General features: G+C 58.3%; 1 protein-coding gene across 2 annotated transcripts; it reads right to left on the bottom strand.

Annotated features, from left to right (window-relative positions):
- Positions 1 to 547: 547 nt before the first annotated feature.
- Positions 548 to 15305, bottom strand: KLF15 (KLF transcription factor 15). 2 transcript variants are annotated; one of them, XM_060631968.3, is made up of 3 exons: positions 11817 to 12356; positions 9421 to 10521; positions 548 to 1792 (listed from the first exon to the last, which is right to left on the bottom strand). In XM_060631968.3, exons 1-3 carry the CDS (start codon positions 11918 to 11920, stop codon positions 1624 to 1626), a joined length of 1374 nt encoding a protein of 457 aa, XP_060487951.1. In that variant the 5' UTR covers positions 11921 to 12356; the 3' UTR covers positions 548 to 1623. The 2 variants fall into 2 exon arrangements, with proteins under 2 accessions (XP_060487951.1, XP_060487952.1); XM_060631969.3 differs by lacking the exon at positions 11817 to 12356 and adding an exon at positions 15077 to 15305 and having other exon boundaries at positions 549 to 1792.
- Positions 15306 to 15338: the final 33 nt, after the last annotated feature.

The following is a 15338-nucleotide window of genomic DNA, read 5'->3' as shown; positions in this document are numbered from 1 at the left end:
GGAGGACTTGTCTCCCCAGAGCTCAGAGCAGCTGGGATGGGTGCAGGAGGCGGCCTCCTGGCATATACCGGCCTCTCTAAGTCTCCCCTCCACCAGTCCACTCGTTCACTATGCCCCGAGCCGGTGAGAATAACTATGCCATCTCCGAAGGGGACTCTCCTCTGCACAGCAGATGCTTGAAGGACTGACTGCACAGGAAGCACTGTGTGAGGGTCTCCAATAGTCGTCATAGTGATCACTGCAGGCCTGGCCTAGCCCATGGTGGCTTCCCATAGGTGATGCTGGGATGGGAGCTGGATTTGGGTTTGTGGGGAGGGGAGGGAGAGCCCTCCGGGAGTCCACAATGAGCAAAAACCCAGCAGCCAGCATGGAGGAGGGCTTGCCTTGGGAAGCCTGCACTGATGGGCCAGGGGCTGAACCCCTAAGGGATCTTCGTGTCCCTCTGGATACAAAACAAGGCTCCCTAAATGCTGCAAACACAGACACAGAGCCTCTGCCCTCAGAATCACACCCACTTTCTGGAGAAACAGGAAAACAGCACTGGAATGCCATAAAGTTATCGAGTTCTTTTTTCTTTTTATTGGCAAAGTAAATATATTTTTATGAAGGACCAAAGAAAATATACATAATTGTAACATATGTACACCAGCTTTATAGATTTTTTTAATTTCAAATGTACACAAATGTTGATATGTTATTAAAAGATATTTTATGTAGATGTACCTATGTACAGCTTATTTACATACATTCATAGGATGTGAAATAAACCTGTCAAAACAAGCTAGTTCATTTGATATTAATTTCTAGACAAAATAAGGAATGCATTTCTAAATCAGGATTCGGAGGCTCTATCTAGTTCGTCTACACACAATGCAGCCTGCTCCCCTCTTTTCCCCAAGGTGATCCTGGAGGCTGGTGTCTGGATTTGTCTGGAAACAGGACGAGGGGATGAGCCATGCTGGGTACCTAGACTGCACCTGTCTGCCCCGCACTGTTTAACTCAAGCACATGCACTGCCAGACCCCCCCCCCCCCCCAAAGAGGGGGCTTTTCACCCTAATTCCATTATCTGCCCAGAGGCCAGGTTTTAAACCCCTGACGGCCCTTCCCGTACCCTCCTCCGGCAGTCAGGCTGAGCCAGAGGTCTGGGACCAAGCCACCCTCACACCACAGTGCAGCCCTGGACTTCTGGCCTACTTCCTTCTTCCCAGCACAGCTCCCTCTGGGAACTGACATTTCAAAACGGCACATTTCTTCTTCTGAGCAAAAAGTGCCGGCCTTGGCCCAGGCAGGGAGCCCAGTGGGAGAAGGTCCAGGCTCCCCGCGCCGCTGCAGCACAGGCCGGCCCGCTGGAAGGCACGAAGGCACAAAGGCGGGAAGGCAGGGCCCCCTGCGCGGGTGGTAGGGGCTCAGACCCCAGGGACCCAGGCGTGGCTCTAGGTCTTCCCGGGAAAGGCAGCGGGCCGGGCGGCTCCGGTTCCCGCCTCCCAGGCAAGCCCCTCTCTTCCTGCACCTCCCGGGCTCCAGAAGGTGGGTTTGCAACATCGTCACGTGCCTCTGAAGAGGCAAATAAATTATTGCTACAAAAGAACTGGGCGGGTGAGGGGGCGGGGCCGGCGGGCGCTCAGTTCACCGCGCGCACCGAGCGGCTGCTCCGGGGAAAGCGGTGCACCTTGATGTGCTTGGAGAGGTGGTCGCTCCGCGCGAACTTCTTCTCGCACACGGGACACTGGTAGGGCTTCACGCCCGAGTGCGAGCGCCGGTGCCGCGACAGCTCGTCCGAGCGGGAGAACCTGCGGGACACGCACGGGCAGCGGTCAGCGAGACCCGCCCCGCCGGACGCCCACCCAGAGCGCGGCCGGCAGGTGCAGGGCTCTACGCACGGGACCGGCAGGCGCGGCCCCGGCGCTGCTCCGGCTCCCGAGAACTTCTGAATCCACTGCTGAAAAGTCACTGTCCCAAGCCCCATCGCCCATCCCCCCTCCAGAACAGCCAGTAAAAGGCCCAGTGCTGCACGGCGGTCCGCTCTCAGGCATCTGGGCCTGCGAGCAGCTGGTAAATACTCCGATAGGCGATCAAGCCCACCAGAGTCCGGGATTACTGCCCACAGCCCCCTCCCGCCCGGCAGTGTGCAGTGGGGTCATCCTGGCCCTGATACACCTCGCGTTCCCTTGCCCCCTTAGGCCAGAACTTGGGGCTTCTATGAGCGTGTGCGTGCGGAGGCCTGTCCGGAGCCGAAGCTGAAGCCTGGGAGAGGTGGCTCCTCCTGCCTCCATTACAGCGGATGTGGGGGTCTTCAGACTTGAGTCCCCACTCCAGTCCCAGACACCGCTTTCCTGAAGGCTGGGCCCCCTAAAACGTCACCAAACAAAACCATGCCACTGCAAGGTACTTCTGAGAGTTTAAATGGTTCCCCTGCCACTTCCCTCTCTTGGCCTCAGCCTGCCTGGGAGTGAGTGCTCCCATAGCCCAGAGGCCACTGAGAATGAGCAGCTGCTAATGCAAGAGGTAAGGATCTGAGCTGGACCACAGGGCTCAGAATGTTGTCACTGACTTCAGGGATTTGAAGCTCTCTCCATCCCGTGACCCTCATCCTGACAACGAGATCCCACTCGTCCCCCTTCCCCGCCACATACTGTCTTCCTCTTGCTCCATCTACACGGACCTATCCTTGGTCCTTCTTGCCACAGGACATTTGCACATACTTTTTCCAGTCCTGGAATGCTTTTCTCTCCCCTCTCCTTGCTGCCTCCCCCCATCTGTTAGAATTTAGCTCAAATGTCACTTCCTCAAGAAAGCCCTCCGGGACTGCATCCCATTCTAGGCTCCCACAGCACTATATGCACCTCAATTTCCTGGCCCTGCCACTATTGTAACTTTAAATTCGCTTCCAACTTCTTAATGAATGTCAGCCTGTACCACTAGACCATCAGCTCCATGAGGAAAGATGTGTGTCTCATTCCCTGTGGTCCATCCCACAAGCAGCCCAGGGCCTGGTGCATGGCAGATGCCAGCAAGTGCATTCACGTGAGAGCGTGGACACAGCAAGCACCCACAGGAGGACGAAGGACTGTTACAGGGCACTCTCAAATTCCATGGCATGCACAAACACGCACATGCGTGCACACCATGCAATGCACACAGACACACCCATACACACAAGCTACCCATGTGCTACATAAGCATGGGTGCACTGCACACACATGCGTCCACTCTACACGGGTGCACAGGGTGTGCACACGCACACATGTACACGTATGCACATCATGTGCGTGGGCATACGTGTACCTACGTGAGCACACACATGTACACACACACAGGTACCGGGACCAACAGTCCCTTCCCGAACCTGGGGCCACACAGCAAGAGGTAGGTTAGGTGGAACAGCTGTCCCCAGACCAGCCAATGTGTTGGGACCGGTAGCCTACCTGTGGCCTGACCCTATTGGTGGAAGCTTTAATCCCACAGCCTGCCAAGAATCAGGACACAGCAGAACATTCCCTGAGGAAGGCTCGAGGTGGGCAGTAGGAAGGCCTGAGCACCAGATAGGGAGCCGGGCCCAGAAGCACAGAAGACAGGCGGCTGGCACTCCACTTCATATCCCAGAGCGTCAACTGAGGCTGCTACACAGCAATGCTCTCATCCTATCTTTGGAGCTGTGGAAGACTGACTGGCCCATTTGCCAGATGAGGAAACCAAGGCTCAGCGTGATGAGGGCCTGATCCAGCATCCCCAGCATGACAGAGCAGCCAAGGCTGGAGCGAAGATCCTGATCCAGCTCCCAGCTGTGCCTGGCCTCCTCCACATTGCCTGGCTGGGCGGTATATCACTGGAGCCCTGAGCCAGTGAGGAAGCTGCACAACGCACCCTGGACCGTGCTCTCAGGCCAGGGCCACCTGCCCCAGCAGGAGCTGAACATACAGCTTCTATACAGGTGGGCCTGCCCAGGGCAGGGGTAAGCAGGAAGCCACAGAAACAACGCCACCAGCAATATCTGAGCCATCCTGGGCACGAGGCACTGGGAATACCTTGCACCTTTCTGGCCAGGGAGCCAGGATCAGTCCCATAGGGTTGACAACACCACAGCAAGGGCTCAAAAGGATAAGGGGCTTGCCAGGGTCAGAGCCAGCAGAACGGCAGGATCCTTTCAGGTCCCTACCCCACCAGGAGCCCCGGTGTGGTCCTGGGCAAGATTTCCTCACTCATCCAATGAAGACTTTGGGATTCTGGCCCACCTGCTGGGACTCGTCTCAGAGGCCGAAGGAGTTGACACAATGGCCACAGTGGCCCTCTCATCCTGGGCACATCATGAGAGCCAGGCCTGAGAACAAGCTGTCCCTACCTGCCAGCCTCCTCCCTGCTGCCTTAGGGCCCTGTGACCTGAGAGGTCCATCCCTGGGAACTGAGCCCTCAGAGGATCCCTACCTCACACCCTCACATTCTCCCAGACAGCAGCCACTGGAGGAGCCCGGGGACCACATAGTGGGAGGGGGGCCAGGTGGCTAAGATGCAGGCTCTGTAGGCTGTGAGCTCTGCCACCTATGACCAGGTGACCCGGGCAAGTCACCAAGTTCTGTGAGGCTCAGTTTCCCCACTTGGAGACGTGGAAAGGACAGATCTGCCTCGGGGGACTGTGCGGATTGGGGAAGGTACTTGAGGGTTTACAACAGTGCTCAGCACGTGGCAATGATTCAGTGACCGTGGGCTCTGATTACCTGCAAGCTGCTCAGCGCAGAACCTGCTCCTTGGTGACATCCAGGAAATATGGGTCAACACCATGATTTGTGCTGCTGAGGTACTAGAGAGGGAAGCAGCCGGTAACATCAGCCCCACCGCTGGCACACACAGCACCTTTGTGCAAAGTGCTCCTTCCATCAGCCAGAAAGCCATTATTGTAGACAGGTCTCAAGGCCTGCAATGGGCATGGTGCCCCCCCAGATTTGTACAGTGTACAACCTGTCCAACACCACTTGGGGGAAGGGGTGAGAGAATGCCTTGTTGAATAAGGGCAGCAGAGACATGGGAACCAAGCAGGCCAGCAGTGTACCACCAGGTCTGAATCCTATCCTGGCTCTGGGGCCTCAGGCCCACAGGCTCCCTTTTCTGGGCCCCCTGTCTCCCCCAGGGATGACCACAGTACCTGCCACACAGGGCTGCTAGAAGTTATTAATATTCATATTAGCTGTGGAAGGAGGGGATTCTTACTGGATAGAATGGCTTGGCCATTCCGGAACAGGATGTTCTGCTGCCATGAACAAAAGGGGCCTGTGTCTGAGAGCGTAGCAAGGGAACTTCTAGGAAGGCGGGCAAACAGCCACTTCCCAGACAGACTGGAACAGGCAAAGTCTGGTTTCGGCCCCGTCAAGGATGCCAGCACCACGTCACGAGAAGGAAGGGGACAGAGAATACTGGGTTCAGGATCAAAAGCTGAAGGAAGTGGGGGGTTGGTGACCTGGCAAAATGATGACCTGGCTGTTGCAGGGATGGGGGAGTGGGGGAGCCACCATCATTTCACAAAGGGGCACAGGACACAGGGCCAGGGCCACCAGGAAGATACGTGGCCTTGGGAGTGGTAAACTCCCCATACGAGGAGGCAGGCAAGTGTGCAGGGGTGCTGCCTGAAGACCAGCTGCAGGTGGAGGTCCTCCCTCCCAGCACTGGGGCTGGCCATCCCTCACTGGAGGGTGCGCAGGGGGCTGGAGAGAGGTCCTGAGTCTGGGTGTAGGAGGTCAAGGGGCAAACAGTCTGGGTTGGACTCCGGACATTGCCACTCATTAGCTGTGTGACCAAGGAGAAATTACTTAACTCTTCTGTGCCTCAAATTCCTTCTCTCTAAATGGGGGCAGCATACTGGTGCCTACCTTGTGGACTTATCTGGTGCATTCAGTGAGTTACTTTGGAATGTTCAGCGCGTGCACGAGAGCTCTGTTATTGCTGTTGTTACTGTTAGCTCTTTGCTCCTCGCCCAGAAGCTTCACATCTGAAAGAGCTGATGGCTTCGTCGGGGAGAGACGACGCCCAGCCATCATGGTACCAGGTGCGCAGGGAGAGAGGATGAGGGAAAGGCCAGCTGCATAGCTGTCCAGGTGCGAAAGGCATGCCCACCAGACTGCTGGAGGGACAGGGCGGGGCTGAGGCACTTGCTTGAGGGCACACCCAGAGCCACGCTCACTAGCTCCACCCCTGTGGGCCCTCTGGGAAATGCAGACTGGTGCGCCCATGTTATGGGGCTGTCCTGAGGGCTCAACAAGCTCATTTCTGTGACACGTGCAGAAGAAAGCAGGGACCATCGCAAGATCGACTACCATTGCCATCAGGAGGGAAGTGTTGGAAACAGGGGGCACACAGAGGGGGCAAAGAGGGTGGGGGCCCAAGTGTGAGCCTGCACTGTGCAAGGGAGGCTGGCCAGCAGATCAGGCCAGAATGCGAAGTGTGGATAGGAATCTAAGAGTACCAAGTACATGAAGAGGCGAGAGTAGCCTCATAAAGTAATGGGCTCCTCATGGCAGGAAGTATACAACCAAGTAATGGGGATTTGTGGAAGGGATTCCCACTCTGAGCACCTTAGGGTGGTGCCCAGAATACAGTCGGTGGCCAGAAAATGTGGCACCTAATTGCCATCATCATCACTACTTCTGCTGTCCTGTCCAGATCAAGCTGTCCCAGCGCCGGTCGGCCTGCCTGCCCAACTACTGCAAGGGCTCCCTCCGCATAGAAGGGACACACACATCTCGTGTACATCCCCAAGGGTTCTGGACTCCCGAAGGCCAATGAGGGACTCTTGCATCCTCAGAGAAATAGCTCTCCCAAAACACAGGTACCCTCAGCTGCCTGTGCCTCCATCACATGTAATCCCACAAAGGCCAGATCCCATTCCAGGGGAACCCTGGGAGAAGCAGGGGAGGCCTTTGAAGGCCTAGGAGTGGCTGGAGGCAAGGATGGCCCCAGGGTCAGTTCCACAGGAACTCACTATGCCAGGCACATGCCGTGCCTTCCCCTGCCAAGTGGGTCCTGGGCAAGAACAGTGCCAGGACCCAGACAGTGGCAAGGCTGAATCCCCTCCACAAATCCCACTCTTGTTTGCACACCTCCTACCATGGAAAACTCACTATCTCCTGAGGCTGCGGTGTTGGGGGTGAGATCTGCCTCCCTAAGATGCGCTCTGGGCTGAGGATTCTGTCTGTTCTCTGAGACAGCCCAGAAAGCACGTCCCCTCCTGGGGGAATGAGACAAGTGGGTAGCCTTCACCAAGGACCACACCTTTCTCCCTGTAGCCCTGCCCAGCCTCATCCCGACAGGAAGGGCCACTCGCCAAGAGTTAGCAGTGGCCAGGGGACAGTGCCCAGGAAGGTGAGCCCATCAGGAGTCGGACCAGTGCTCTGTCCAGCCAGATGCCCGACCCCTCCACAGCCCTGCCTGCCCCCCCGCCAAGAGAAAATGCATCTAAGAGGAGTCCCTGTGAGTCTGGGCCACCTCCGAAACGATACTCTTCTCAGACTCTGCCCTTGTATGAGTAACAGTGCCACCAATGAGAAAGGGGTGGTGCTGAGCACCCCTGTGCCCCCGGCCCTGAGAGGGAGAGAGCAGGCCCCCCACTTCACAGATGGGGAACTGAGGCTTGGCCAGGGGGGAGCTCCCCGAGAGCACATAGCAAGTCAGAAGCTGACATAGGCTGAGGCTCCCACCATTGCCGCCAGCTACCCCCCACCCAAGGTCAATGGCCCTCCCTTCTACAGTTGAGCACCTGCCTCTATGGCCCCAGTGCCTCGGCTTCCCCACACCCCCAAGCTCTGACCACCAACACCGCATACCCACCAGTGTACCAGGTCTCAAAGTGGCCCTGCAGGTACATCTGTCACCTGGGGGCCCACTCAACAGACTACGGCAGAGGCTCAGAGAGGGATGTGACACCAGCACCGACACCCTATGGGCCTCTGGCAGAAGCCCCGTGGGCCTGTCCGGTGGGTGCCTCTGGAGCAGTGGCTGCATGAGACCCTTCATCAGGAAGGGCCTCCATAACCCAAGACACTATTTGGGAAAAGTCTCTTTCTTGGCCAGCTCAGCACTCCACGGAAAGCGGCTGCAGGGTCACATCACATATTGCAGTCAGGGCCTCAGCTGGCCAGGACTCTGTGGCCAGCACCTCCCAACTGGGGCCAACCCTCCCGAGCTGCCGGATGAGTCTGACCAAGAAGCTGCCAACTGCTCCCTGTAGGCCACACCCACACAGATGCACACGCACGCGCAAGGTACATGACATGCGTAGTCCTGCAGCACACCCAGACACACACGAAGAAAGCAAGTACACGTAGGTGCACACGCAGCTACACGCCCACTTGTGAGGTCTGCACACAGAGGGGCATGCCCGTTCGCTCTCTCACGCATGCTCACAAAGCGGCGGCCACAGCAGCCCTGGCAGTAAAGACCGGGAATGTGCTAGTAATGCACACTGCACCCACCCCCGGCCAGATAGGCCAGATTCCTGCAGGGTAGGTGTCCTAAAAACTGGAGACAGCCCAGCTGTGGTGCCCCTGAGGGTGTGAGCTCCCGGCTGCCTGCTTTTCAGGGAAAGGTGTACCCAGTCCACCTGAAGAGTGATCTGGGGACCCCTGGGGGCCCAGGTGAGGGTGACCCGGGGGGATCCCATCCAGCTCTGCCGTCTGCTGGCTGAGCAGCCCTGGAGCAAGACTCCGGCCCTTTGAGAGCTGGCTTCTCGTGTTGCACCACACAGAGAAGAGTCCGGGAGGACTCATCCACCTTTGCTGCAGCACCCCCAGCCTGGTCCTCCTTCACAGCTTCCCAGATACACCTTCAGGTACCCGCAGGGAAGCAAGGGCCAGGCCCTGTCCAGGTGTCTGAGGACGTCCACAAGTGAAGCTGGTCCCTCCGGTCGGAAAAGCAGCGTTTTTTCAGGATGTGACGCCTCTGATACGACCCTCTGGGCCTAAACCCCATTTACCAAGTAGTGTGGCCTTGGGCAAGTTACCTAGCTGGTCTGAGCCTGTTTTCTCAGCTGTAAGGGTAGCACTTGCCCTTAGGGGTTCTGTGAGGCACTGAGGGAACAGCGCACACAGGGCCACAACCCCATCTGACATACAGCCCTCACTCCATCATTCTTAGCTGCCATTGTTACTACTAAGAGAGCCCTTTTGCCATGGCCCAGCCCCTCACCCGCAGCAAGCTGGACCGGGTCATTATGAACCTGGAGACCAGGTGGCTTCAGGCTTCAGTGATCAGTAGGGAAGCAGGGACAAGGAAGCCTGTGGGCAGCCACGCCAGCTCTGGCCCCGCTGCCTGCCCGCCCCATCTCCCCTTCCTAATCAGCCTTATGTAATGGTGAACTGGGCCTTGACCACACCCCCAGGGGAGCAGAGACAAGCTGGCTGTGCTCATGGCCTGGCCTGTCACCTGTCATACTGACCTCCAGCCGCAGCCCGGCCAGGTGCAGGCAAAGGGCTTCTCGCCTGTGTGCCGGCGCAGGTGCGCCTTGAGGTGGCTGCTCTTGGTGTACATCTTGCTGCAGCCGGGGAAAGTACATTTGTGCATTTTGATGAGTTCTGCCGCTGGATTCTTGGGGAACTTCTGGCCCATGAGTAGGCTGGCGGGGCCAGGCCCCAGGGGTCCCGACCCAATGGGCTTGGCGGCGATGGGCACAGGGGCGATACGCACGAACTTGGAGGGCAGGTTCACATTGGAGGAGGGCACCACCTGGGGCACCAGTGCAAAGGTCTGACCCTGGATGTTGACCAGAAGCTGGGCTACCTTGACACTTTCCGGGGCCTGCCCAGGGGAGGCAGGCTCATTGCCCGACTCCTGCTTCACCTGCACAGGCTGGATCTGCAGCAGCACGGGGATGGGGCCGTCAGATGTGGGCCCCCCACCCGGACTCTGGCTGCCCCCCACACTGGCACTGCCCAGAGGGGGAGTGCCACGCTCTCTCCCACTGGACCCAGGATGGAGGTGGTTCCTGTGTGGCCCGGCTGAGAGCTGGCCACAGGCCTCCAAGTCCTTGCTGCTGCCCTCTGGGGCCTCCTTGACCCCCAGCTCCATGTTCTCCTCCAGAAACTCTTCAATCTCCTCCAGGGTGGGCTGGAAGGGCCTTGGGACGTCATCAGGGTCACCCACAGGAAACTCGGGGAAGCAGAAATGCTCCCCCTTCACAGGTGCTGGTGCCCGCCGCCAGGACCCCCAGGCCATGGGGCCACTGCTGGCCCCGATGCCACCGCCACCACCACTGCCCAGTGTGGCCTGGGACAGCAGGAAGTCCAAGATGCTATCCTGGCCCTCAGCACCCGGGCCACCGCTATAGCAGGAGCAGACTGCTTGTGAGTCCGGGCTGGCACAGGAACAGAGGCTGGAGGCGTCACTGTCATCCTCGGAGAGGGGCGAGGGCAGCATGTGGTACGCCCGCCCACCGACCAGCCTGTCACCCAGATAACCAACTGGGCATTTCGGTGACGAGAAGGTCTCGTCCACTGGAAGCAAGTGGTCCACCATGCTGGCCTGGCCGTGCCGGTGGCGGCTGCAGAGAAGAACAAAGGAGGCCTGGTCAGAAGGATGGCATGCTCACCTGCCACCTTGTGGGCCTGTGCACCCCCCCCCCCCCACCTCCGCTGCCTGCCCACAGTCTCCCATTGCCAAATGCCTGGATCCTGTCTCCATCCCATCCCGTGGGATAACTCTGTCTGCAAGAGTGTTTTCCGAAATTGCACCACCTGTTTGCAAAAGAGCGCTCTCCAAGCTCATTGCACAATCCGGGGTACTTTTGGTTTCAAACAGGTTTTCCAGAACAGTTCTGGGAAAGAACACGTGTGTATCTGTGAATGATTGAGTGTGTGCACGTGTGAGCGAGAAAGTATGCAAGGAGGATGTCTGTACCCTGAAATGGCCAACGTTGGGGAACCTTGTCCAGCTGACTGGAGTGGCTGCACTTCTGAGGACACCTGACCTCAGCTTCATTCTTGACTCACTGGAAGGGGGCAGGAGGATGGCCATTTGCCCCCTGACCCTTGTGTTGGTTGGGGCTTGGGTAAGGTTGCCAGATTAAACAAATAAAACTGCAGGCCACCCAGTTAGATTTGAATTTCAGGTTTTAAAAAACAAGCAACGTTTAACATAAGTATGTCCCAAATATTAAATGGGATATGCTCATATTAAATTATTTTAGGGGCGCCTGGGTGGCTCAGTGGGTTGAGCGTCCGATTCGGCTCAGGTCATGATCTCGCAGTTTGTGAGTTCGAGCCCTGCGTCAGGCTCTGTGCTGTCAGCTTGGAGCTTGGAGCCTGGAGCCCACTTCAGATTCTGTCTCTCTCTCTCTCTCTCTCTCTGCCCCTCCCCTGCTTGTTCTCTGTCTCTCTCAAAAATAAATAAACAGAAAAAAAATTAAAAAAAAAATATTTTATCTGAGATTGAACCTCAACTTGGCAGTCTATATTTTAATCAGACAAGTCGAATTTGTGCCTCCCCTGCAAAAAAATTAAAGACCCATATGCACCTGCTCTCACCAGCTCTGTTTCCCCATCTGAAGGGGGAGACCTCATCCACCCTCTTGTTCTCGGACCCCTCCAGCCTCAGCTGCCTCCTCTGTGAAGTGGGAGAGGCAGGGACAGAACAAAAAGGCTCTCGACTGTACCCAGACAGTTTACTGAGGCTTTACCATGGGGTGGACAGGGCCCTGACCCACGGTGATAACTCACAAGGGCAAAAGTGGACCCAGGTCCCAGAGTACTTGCACGGCTATTACCCCATGTGACTACACGACCACCTAGTGGGATGAGAAAGAGGATGCCCTTGGCCTGTACCCCATGGAGCACTCACCACCTCAGGAAGGCCCAGCTAACTCCCGTCTTCCCACTAGACCGTGAACTCCAGGAAGGCAGGCCGCTCTGCTGGGTCCCCACTGTGTTCCCAGCTTCTGGCATGGCAGCTAGTGCCCAGGAGGGACTCAGGGAACATCAACAGAGAAGAGAGGGGACATCTGCGTCCTCTGAAGGCCATGCTAGGTCCGGTGTCCAAGGAGAGTCAACAGTGTATGGCTATGATGGAGCCACCTCTGTGGACCTTTGTCCCCGCCCAATGACCAGTGAGGTTGGGGAACAGGGAATGTTCCACGTCTAAAACCAGAGATTCTCTGCTGCCTATCCCCACTCTGCACCCACTCCTATGCTCTGTCTCGAGGGCCACTGCCGGACTTAGCACACAGCATACTCTACGGCCGACAGGTCTGGCCATGGACAGAAACCTGTCAGGGCCAGGATCATCATCAGCTGCGACCTTGGACAAGTCCTCACTCCCCGAATCTCAGTTTCCCCATCTATTCCGGGCCCCAGTGACCTCAGTTCCCCACTAATCCAGGAAGCTTCATGCAGCTCCAGGAAGCTAAGGCAGGGTGGATGCCTTTGGCGAGTCCATACCCCAGGGCAGTTTTGCCAGGAGGATATTTGGCTCTTTAATTGTTAATACTCATCTGAGGATTTAAAACTGGAAGTTTTAAAATACATGCTATTCACCCAATCAGGTGCCAGGAAGGAATAAGAGTACCAGATAACGTGAAGGGCAACAAGGCTGTGCAGAGCTCACACTGGGCCCTGGGCCCCCCCACCACCACTTTGGCCCACCCTCTGAGCAGGGGGCTCTGCTCTGGCCTCTGCAACTTAGCTGGGCAACCTCGGGCAGGTGGCACAACTTCTCTGTGTCCAGTCTGTTGGCTAGGGATGCTGCCAGTAGTGCCTAGCTCCCAGGTTACTCAAAGAGTTCAATGAGCTAACACCAGGTGAACACTTACTACACTGGCTGGCATGCACTCAGGCGTTGGTCAGTACCAGCCATTAGGATTAACCTCCAAATGGGTGAACACGTGGTCTTTGTGCCCCTCCGATGTAATCCTAAGGAATCAGAGGGACTCCAGCCTTCTTAGAACCTAGGAACAGGCCTTAACTAGTGGTTAAGAGGCAGATCAGGCCATATTCTTGCCCACTTAAAACTCTCCCCTGAAATGTGATCACCAACCGAATATTACATGATAGTAAGGAGTTAGTGTTCATATTTTTAAGTGCGATGATGGTATTATAGTTGATAATTAGATATTCACAGATGAAATGGTATAAAAAGAAATAGTGTGGAGGGAGGAGGAGTAAGTACGGTAGGGTAGGGTAGGAGAAAACATCCAATAACTTCCCTAGGAAATGTGACCCCATCTTCTCCCAGCACCTGGGCCTTGCCCATCTCTCCCACATCTCACCTCACCTGCTCCACTCCACCTTGACTGTGCTGTCTCTGTGGGGCCCTCTTCTCCCAACACTCCAAGTGGGAGTGCCTTATTTAGAGCTCAGCTCAGAAATCACTGCCTGCAGGGCTCTCCCCTGACCACCATCTGTTAACTCATCCCACACTATTCTTCCAGTAGTTGGTACCAGGGGGGAAATCATCTTGGTTATGGGTTTGTGTACTTTTCTGTTTACCTCCCCACCAAAATAGAAGCTATTCTGGCTATCCAGTCTGCCACCACCCCGGCCTCCAAAACAGGACCTGGTAGAACGCGCTGGTTGTGTGAGAGGTGCTTGGGGAAGTTGGGCAGGGGGTGGGGGTGTGGGGATTCTCCCAGGTATGGAATGGCCAGGGTCAGGCAGCAGGGTTTTCATGCAGGGCTGGTCAGCCAGGGTTGCACACTGAGGCACTGAAAGCAGAGAAGGGGTTCTGGGACACCCGGGGGCACTGGAGATAGAAAAAGGGCCCGCCGGGGCTGGAGGGAGCCGGCTAGGAAGCTAAAACACAGCAGCACATGGCATAGCCAGAAGCACAGGCTGCGTGCAGGGGGAGGGGACACGCTGTTCCGGGCACCGTCCCCGGCCTACAGCCGGACTCCGCCCCCTCCCCCCAGGCCCGGCCCGGCCTGCTGTTTATCCTCCCGGGGACACAGCCGCTGCAGGAACAACATGTAATTGATAACAAGCCCAGCGCCGGCCAAGGGCTTGCCATTGGGTCAGCGTGCAAATCACGGGGGTGGCGGGTGGGGGCCGCCCTTCAAAATAAGAGTCTCTGGTCCCTGCGCCACCCGCAGGCCCCAAAGTCGCAGAACCCAGGCGTTCTCCCACCTGTAGGACGGCGGGGGCTCCCACGAGCCACCCGGTCCTTGGGGGAAAGGTGATTTGAGGGACTAAAGCATTGGGGGATTTTTGTCACCTTCCCAGGGATTGGGCGAGAAAACAGCCCCCCGGTGCCCTGGGAGGGGGGCTCCTTAGGGAATACCACAGTGTGGAGGTAAGAGGGAACAGCACGGCCACGGTGGGTGGGGGTGGCCTCTCCTCTGCCCCTGCCACCCCTTGGCCATCGTTCTGCTAATGTTCAGTGGAAAGCAGCAGGGACTTTGCGTGGGGAGTAGAAGTAAGAGGTGTGTGAGCAGTGCGGGTGTGCGCGAAGGGGTGTGAGTTCATGTCGTGTGACTGTGCGTGTGCGGGGCGTGGTGCGCGGCAGCGGTGTGGCTGTGCCGGAGGGTGTCCGCGACATACTCGCGCGTGGAGCTGGCGTGGGTGCCCGCCCGCGTGTGGGAGGAGCGTGGGAAAGGAAGACCCCTCGGTAGAGCCCGGGAGCGTTGCCGGCCGGGCACCATGCCCTCGGCCGGTGCCCCTCTCCCAGAGGCCACGGCTGCGGTGACCGACAGTAACCCCTCCGCCACAGCCCCCTCGTCCCCCCTTCCTCGGCCCCCGACTGGCCGGCGCATTCGCCGGCCCGTTCCGGTCGCCAGGCCCCGCCGGTGCCCGCCATATGGGAGGGCCAGCTCGCAAGGCGCGCAGGACCCGCGGGGCCAGGCGCCGAGGCAGCGGCCCGGACACGCGCGGGGAAAGTGCCGATGGGCACGGGGGGTGGGGGGGTCACTCTCGCGCGGGCTTGTCCGACCCCGGGCCCCGAGCAGGGGCTCGCTCGGCTTCTCCGGCGTTTCCTCCGACACTGGCGCGGAGCTCCGGACAGCGGCGCGGGCACCCGGCCGCACCACCAGAGCCCAGCCGGCGTCCCACCGCCCCACTCGCGTCCCGATCAGCCCCCTGGGCTCCCCTCCGGCCTCCTAGAGCCTCTCCCACCTGAACTTGGAGCACGCCCGGCTGGCGGCCAGGCCCCGGCGGTCCTGAGGCCCCGGGGGCTGGGCTGGGGGCGGCGGCCTGGCTCCCGGTCCGGCGGCGGCCGCGGGCCCAGCCGCGGGTCCTGCGCTGGCTCGCTAGCCCGCTGGCCCGCGGGTCGCTGCGGCGGAGCACTCGCCCGCCGCGGCTCGCTCTGCGCTCACTCCCCGCGGCTCACGTGACGCCGCGGGCGCCGCGAAGGCTCGCAGGAGGCTCGGCCCCGGCC

The sequence above is a fragment of the Panthera onca genome, chromosome A2 (genome assembly GCF_046562875.1).
Source record: "Panthera onca isolate mPanOnc1 chromosome A2, mPanOnc1 haplotype 2, whole genome shotgun sequence".
Taxonomy (NCBI): domain Eukaryota; kingdom Metazoa; phylum Chordata; class Mammalia; order Carnivora; family Felidae; genus Panthera; species Panthera onca.
The sequence above is the reverse complement of the archived record's forward strand: the minus strand, read 5'-3'. Positions and strand labels throughout refer to the sequence as shown.